Source organism: Limanda limanda, chromosome 2, assembly GCF_963576545.1.
Source record: "Limanda limanda chromosome 2, fLimLim1.1, whole genome shotgun sequence".
Lineage (NCBI taxonomy): Eukaryota > Metazoa > Chordata > Actinopteri > Pleuronectiformes > Pleuronectidae > Limanda > Limanda limanda.
The window spans coordinates 32,462,891-32,470,232 of record NC_083637.1 but is presented as its reverse complement, the minus strand read 5'-3'; the positions used below and the strand labels follow the sequence as shown (position 1 = coordinate 32,470,232).

At 40.6% G+C, this 7,342-nt stretch overlaps 1 protein-coding gene across 2 annotated transcripts; it reads left to right on the top strand.

Moving 5' to 3' along the window:
- tmx2b (thioredoxin-related transmembrane protein 2b) lies at nt 1-6,603 on the top strand. 2 transcript variants are annotated; one of them, XM_061090931.1, is made up of 8 exons: nt 1-254; nt 874-934; nt 1,359-1,472; nt 2,327-2,403; nt 2,523-2,629; nt 2,715-2,780; nt 2,902-3,031; nt 4,717-6,603. In XM_061090931.1, the coding sequence occupies exons 1-8, from the start codon at nt 66-68 to the stop codon at nt 4,894-4,896; spliced, it is 924 nt and encodes a 307-aa protein (XP_060946914.1). In that variant the 5' UTR covers nt 1-65; the 3' UTR covers nt 4,897-6,603. The 2 variants fall into 2 exon arrangements, with proteins under 2 accessions (XP_060946914.1, XP_060946915.1); XM_061090932.1 differs by lacking the exon at nt 1-254 and adding an exon at nt 269-313.
- Nucleotides 6,604-7,342: the final 739 nt, after the last annotated feature.

Here is a 7,342-nt window from a genome sequence, read left to right as displayed (position 1 = left end):
CTGTCGGGTAATCTCCGTGTTTTCGGGGTTCACCGCCGTCTCAGAGTTTCTTCTTTCTTCAGAACATGGCTCTGCTGACGCCGCTGTTCGCCTTCCTGTATCACCTGCCGCTGGTGTACAAATGGCTGCTGAAGCCATATTATGTGGCTTCTCTCTTTATGTCTGTAGCCTTCCTAGCTGTCCGCAAGACCCCCGGCGTCTGCGACAATTTGGACACACAGCGAGAGGATGGCAACTCCTGCGACTTCGACTGGGTCCGTAGAAAATGCTGGAAAGTCTAATGTGCTGTTTACCAGATGGAGTGATGTGGCAGGTCAGCGGCTGGTCTGTGGCTGGAGACAGCCGGGGATGAATGAACAGCCGGGATGCAAGGGAGCAATGTGACATTAGCTGCTAGCTACGAGGAGAGGACCGCAGGCCGTAAAAAAATCCTAAATTCATACTGTTGTGCGCATCGGCAGCGATACACAGGTCGTAGCGCTTATTTTATATCTAAAAAGCGTAATTACTTAAGCGTTTATTTTTCGTACGGCACTTATACACTCTCTAAATAGTGAATTCTTTTTGAATGCATTGTAATCTGAATCACGCCATTTGATACAGTTGATCTCGCCCCTGGTGACTCTATTGTTGACGTTTCTTACATCAGTTAGTTGTTGGATTAATGTCAAAGGCTCCTCAGTTGAAAGTGGATGGACTTTAGCGCTGTATCCACACAATGCTGACAGAAGTCATTGAGTCTCAGACGAGGAGACACATTGACTTACATAAATCGACAAGCAAGATGTTTTAAACTGAGTGTATTATTGTATAAGTTTGTTATGACGTGTCATCATGGCAGACCACATTAATATGTGTGTCGTGTGTTCTCAGAGAGAAGTGGAGATTCTCATGTTTCTCAGTGCCATCATCATGATGAAGAACAGACGAGCGAGTGAGTAAATGTTATGTGGAAGATTTATTGCTGTTTTCATTTCCCCGAGCAGTAGCATGAATATGTCATGATAACGGTAGTAAGTAACCAATGAACTGTCCAAACATGGTTTTTAACAGTCCAATGTCATTATTTGCCTGATAATCTATCACTAAAACAAGCTTTGACTTTTTATTGAACGATTGTATAATTTCACCACTACTTATTTCACTGTCACTTTGCTTAGAGGTTCACATTAGGACTCTGTGTTTGTTGTAAAATATCAGCATCATCCTTCCTATACCACCAGACTGTTTGAATTTTAGAAACAGCACTGGTCAGGATTTTGAAAACCAGATGAGCATCATGATCAGATGCTTATTGCAACAGCTTCTGTGGAGTTGAACAAACACATGAGACATTTCTCTCTGTTGCTTCATGTCAGTAACTGTGGAGCAGCACGTGGGAAATATCATCCTGTTCAGCAAAGTGGCCAATGTCATCCTGTTCTTCAGACTGGACATCAGGATGGGATTGCTCTACCTGACACTCTGCATAGGTGAGTCCAACCACTATTATACATTTACATCAGCTGATATCTTTTCTGCTTCATGTCCTTTAAATTCCGGTGTCAGAAACCAGGGTGTTGTTGGTTAGATATGAATGATGTGTGTGTATCCAAAGCTTGATGTATGCAGTTCCCCTGAGCAACATAGTTGATCATCCAGTAACAGTGCTGCACTGGGCGACACGTTCCCTTTTTACCATGGACATGCAAAACTGTTGTTAATTTTCATACCCACCATTCTGCTGTCCCAAAGACTCACTAGAGCACCACACCCTTAGATTTATCAGGTGCTGAAAGTAGTCCAAAACAAATGTACTATGTCTTCCTGGTTGTTTGATAAAAGCTACATTGAGCTGCTGTTCCTTAAAAATTAAACAGTATATTTTAATGAGAGGTCTATAAAGATAGATGGGTTGTTATGACTGTTACAAAGAAAAGTAACACACAGGAAAAGGAGAATATAACATGAGATTAGCTCTCGGTTCTCCACCAACCGATTCACATTTCTAAGAAAGGTGAAGTTAAGCTACACTGGCGATCTCAGTTACATGTAGTCCTGTTGCCAGAGAGAGCCACAAACTCAAGGTACAAGGTGACCTCTACTTATCCTATCGCTTGCTCAGTTTTGACAATGCAATGAACAAGCAGCACAGAGAAGCAGCACATCCTCACATTAATGGTTTGGAAGGAGAGAGTGTGTGACAATTTTGTTTATAAATGACTTAAATAATTGTCCTATTTTCTGTGTGATGATACATAATGTAATTATTATTGTTGCACCAATTCTACCAATGACATATATGAAGTCTAAATTCTATTCTCTTCTTGTCTCTTGTGTGTTTCAGTATTTCTGATGACATGTAAGCCTCCTCTGTACATGGGACCAGAGTACATCAAATACTTCAGCGACAAAACCATTGATGTGAGTAGAAACAGGAGAATTGGTCAGTACAGTTTGACCACTGACCAAGAGCAAAGATCCTGCTGTATAATTTATTTTGAATCCTAAATCAACGTTTATGTATGCGTGTGTGTGTCCAGGATGAATTGGACAGAGACACGCGTGTGACCTGGATTGTTGAGTTTTTTGCCAACTGGTCTCCAGAGTGCCAGTCCTTTGCTTCCGTCTATGCTGATCTTTCTCTCAAGTAAGACTCCATTCATCTTTTCATTAAAAGCATGAAGTTCACTGAGTGACATGCATAAGGGTAACTTCTGTTATTTGTGTTTTAGGTATAACTGCACTGGCCTGAAATTTGGCAAAGTGGACATTGGGCGATATGGAGAGATCTCAAAGAAGTAAGATATTTGATCTTTTAGTTTTTATCCTCTTATAGAATGAAGGTATTTTATTCTGTCAAAGAGGACTGACCAGATATCGAAACATGTTGTTTAGCCTGGATTTACTTATGTTCTGCAGGTACAAGGTGTCGACATCTCCACTGTCCAAGCAGCTTCCCTCTCTGGTTTTGTTCCAGGGAGGGAAAGAGGTGATGCGACGCCCCCAGGTGGACAAGAAGGGGAGAGCCGTATCCTGGAGCTTCACTGAGGTCAGATTGGACAGTACACTTAAGGCTCTTATATGCTTCTACGTATCCGTTTCTCGGAGAGGGCTCCATAGGGGGAGAAGAGTCTTTTTGATTTTTACTTGTCCGACCACTGTACGTCGAATAAAATTCACCGCCAAACCCATAGGTGGGTTTGGCGGAAGACGAGCTCAGAGAAGCCTACCCCAATTTTGGGAAGAAGAAGTCCACGTGTGTCTGTTTATCTCTGTCTCCCACACACTGAACCATGGCAACTAACAGAACTAAATAAAGTGACACCCAGCGGGTCAAAATGCTGATGTTATCGTTTCTTAGCGCAGCGGTTCCCCGGTCTTGTTTCCGAACTGTGTTGCTGATTCCACAGCTTGAAGCTAGACGGAGCTAGCAGCTACACGGAGCTAGCTCCCCCCCAGCTTCCACACACAGTCAGCAGGGACTCCCGACACTAACTACTACTATCCAGTGTTTGCTTCTAACCTGACGGTATTATAGAAACAGTGTCATGATAGAAGTGGAATTAAAGTCGTGACGGCGGGTTCTTGCACTGTTACCACCGCAGTTAGCATGGTGGCTAGCCCGCTAGCCTAGCCTGCTAGCGCCGTTTTGAAAGCTCGTTATAACCGTATGTGACCGTGCACACATGCCGTCAGTGCTCTAACGAGCCACCGTCAGCCGGACAACTCCGCTGGCTTAACACACACGTCACATTAATCGTAGAATCGTAGTTGTGTTTGGGTTTGATGCTACAGGGAAGGAAACAGGAAGTTTGAGGTCTGGAAATGACGTCGTAGGGAAATGACGTCGTAGGGAAATGATGTCGTTCGCGGACCAATCACAGCCAAGAGCTGTCCGTGGGCTCTCCGACATGAAGACGGACAGTTCGAAAAATCAGACGTGTACGAAAAGCTGTCCGAGGCGCTCGGAGAGGGCGTTCCACGACGGATAGGGCGGTCTTATCTATCCGTCTTAAAAAATACGTACAAGCATAAATTGGCCTTTAAGATCTGTGACTCTTTATTAGAAAATGTAGGGCTGCATGATATTAGGGAAAAAAAGCGATATACGATAACCTCATTGACTATCGCAATGACAATATTATTTGCGATAAATAAACAAATGCTTAAGTATATGGTTTTATGCTTTGGGTTGGCTGCTAACATAGACTCCATACAGTACGTTTTTTGTTGTTTTTACTCAATCTGAGTTTAAATGGTAAATAGTCTGTATTTATATCGATATTTTATAGTCTTGTCCACTTAAAGCGCTTTACACTTCAGTTTTGACATCCACCCATTCATACAGTGCATGTGCAGAATTCTATTACACATCATTCATATACTATTATTGAATTAATAATGACATTTCTCTGAATGCACTTTTCAAATGTTCATGGCTAACAGCAAAAATACTCTACACGTGAAGATAAAATGTAAAACTTGACAAAGATGTGGAGAATCAAACTGAAGTCAGACACAACACATTTACTTGTATGAATGAATGTGGGTGAATGTCTCTTGTGCTGTAAAGTGCTTTGAGCGGTTGATAAGACTAATCAAAAGCCTATATAAATACAGTCCATTAACCATGATTACTTTTATAATCATGTTTTGCCAGTCTATCTAACTATGGCTTAAAGAATAACTACACTTGCCAAACTACTCAAGAACACATCTGTCTCTGCCCACTAGGAGAACATCATCCGAGAGTTCAACCTGAATGAGCTCTACCAGAAATCCAAGAAACTCAGCAAGACAAAAGAGGACAAGCTGAGCCAATACAAGTTCCCACCAGTCCCTGAGGAGGAGGAACCAGAAATGCAAGGAGCTGAGGACCACAAGGACGAGACTGAATCCAAAAAGGACAAATAAGACGGTTAAATAAGACATAGCTCAGCTTTTGGAAACAGCGAGTCCAGATCAGCTCCTCTTCGCTCTCCTCTTCTGTGTTCAGTGTGTTCACTCATGAGTCAGTGTGGATCACTGACTGGGATGGAGGTTTATTGAGAATTAAAATTATCACAGTACTTATGCCTCTATTCAGCTCCATTTAACACTAAACCTTTAAACCCTGTGATTCACCATATGTGCAGCTACAGTGATCCTGATTTAGAACTGAAACAGTGTACACTTAAGATGAGAAGCCAACTGATTTGAGTAAACCATCGTTAGAAGAGGAATGTGATGCTGTGAAGTGCTTTAATAATCCATTTGCATCTCGTTGTTAAAGTGTGCTCAGCACATTTGTGGTGGTTAAAGCTGTGAAGCCCATGTGACTGCTCATTAGCAGAGTCAGCTGAGTTCTTACTAATTGACAATGAGGTAGCAGTGAATGTGATGCTACTTTGTTTGTTCTTGATTTTTTTTTTTATGCAACTAATTTAATTCAGAGTAGATATGATTTTTTAAAAATCCTTTATGACTAACTTTATATTTATGATAACCATATGATAACCTCTGACACACAATGTAGGCTGTGTATGACTTAGAATTCCATAGCAGTGTTTAAACATGCCCATTCCCTATGGCTTGTGGTTCGAAATGAGACACAACGTCAATGTAACATCAACACATCTGCACAAGTCAGGTTGTGTTACTCATGTTTACTAAGATTTGGACCCAGTGTCCATTCATCTTCACGGGCTTCACTGTCACATGTCATGTTGCCGCCTCTATTCTTCAAGTGAGAAAATGTCTCACACATTAACCATCAATGCATGGCAGGCATACCGTCAACATGACATGTTATCTGAGCTGGAGGCACTCATGTTGTATTGTGTTTGAGATTCAAAATACACTGAATAATAATAATAATATTTTTAATATAATTTTTAATTAATTATCATTTGTAGACCATGTCACAAAGTCAGAGTTGAAGGAGCTAAATGCAGGGCAGCAACTTCAAATGAATATATTATCGTTTATGTTAATGACGAGGTACAGAGTGTAAAAGTGAGCAGAGCTTATGGTTCAGCATCAACTTGCAATCAGATCTCCAGGTCTGAACAAGGCCTGTGTATTTTTCCAAAGTCTTACTCTCATTTTAAAGTCATGTTGGCCAATCAAAACAATGCATTTTAATTGGCTGAATACTGGACACATTGGCGGTTCTCTAGATACGATTTGTACAATGTGAGAGCATGTTGGCAGCTTCATACAGATGTTCTTTTTAATAGTGAGACACCATCACATTCCAGGATTGTCAGAGAAACTTGGCATCCACTTACGTTTTTTATTTTTATGAAATATCCTCTACTCTATGATTAACCAGAAATGCTGGTGAACTTCTTCTGGTCTCTTTGAACCATATGGAGGTTTCGTTGCATTACCATTAGATTCCTATGAAGTATTTAGAGCTTTTGATGCACTGTTTAGATTTGATTTTAGCTTACACTGATGGTTTATCCCTGTCCTTATTTTGATATTCACACTTATTGACCTTTTTGTCATGTTACATTTCATTTGAGCTTCATTCCAAGACTTGTATGTGTATTTGCTCCTTTACCTGGTGGAGAACTCCTCACAAGTCTGAATTGTTTAGTTGTCCTTGCTATTAAAAATGTGCACATGGAGATTTTATATGCTGCATTCACTCCTCACTTGAATAAGAGTTGGACTTTTCTGCTGAACTGTCCCATGTCCACATCACACTGAGCTGCCAGGAAATATAAAGTCACAGGATAAAGAAAAAACAAATAGAAACACCTAATAATAATGCACTTAAGCAGCAGGTAAAAGCCACTATAACTAGCTTGTTTATGTCAGTCACAACATTTCAGCCTGTTTCTGTATCAACAAATAATTCAACCAAGAAACATGAACACTTGTGTGATAAGGACTACCTAAAATGACAGAAACCATCTTTGAAACACATTGTTTTAATGTGGACTTAAAATGTGGACAGTTATTGTTTGGACCGTGTCCTAGTGGCCTTTTTTTTAATTAACTATACTGCAGCAAACCACCAGGGGGAGATCCAGATGATTTGGCTTCACTTTTGGGAAAATGTCATGATGCCAAAACAAAGCACATAGAAACCTTATGTAGAGCTGATGGCTTCTGCAATCTGGTGATAGTTCCTTGTGACTTTATCACTACATGTAATAATAAGTTTTTGTATAGCACTTTTAGATACAAACAAAGTGCTTTACAGCAGGCAGAATTAAACAATACAACATGAGCAAAGGCATGTAATTATTGTGATAAAAACTTTTTATAAAAAATGTGTTTTCAACCCTAACTGTGTAAGCCAGTGAAGCGATGCTAAAACCAGGATGATATGATCACATCCTGAAACAGGTTCAAAGCTGTGCTGCAG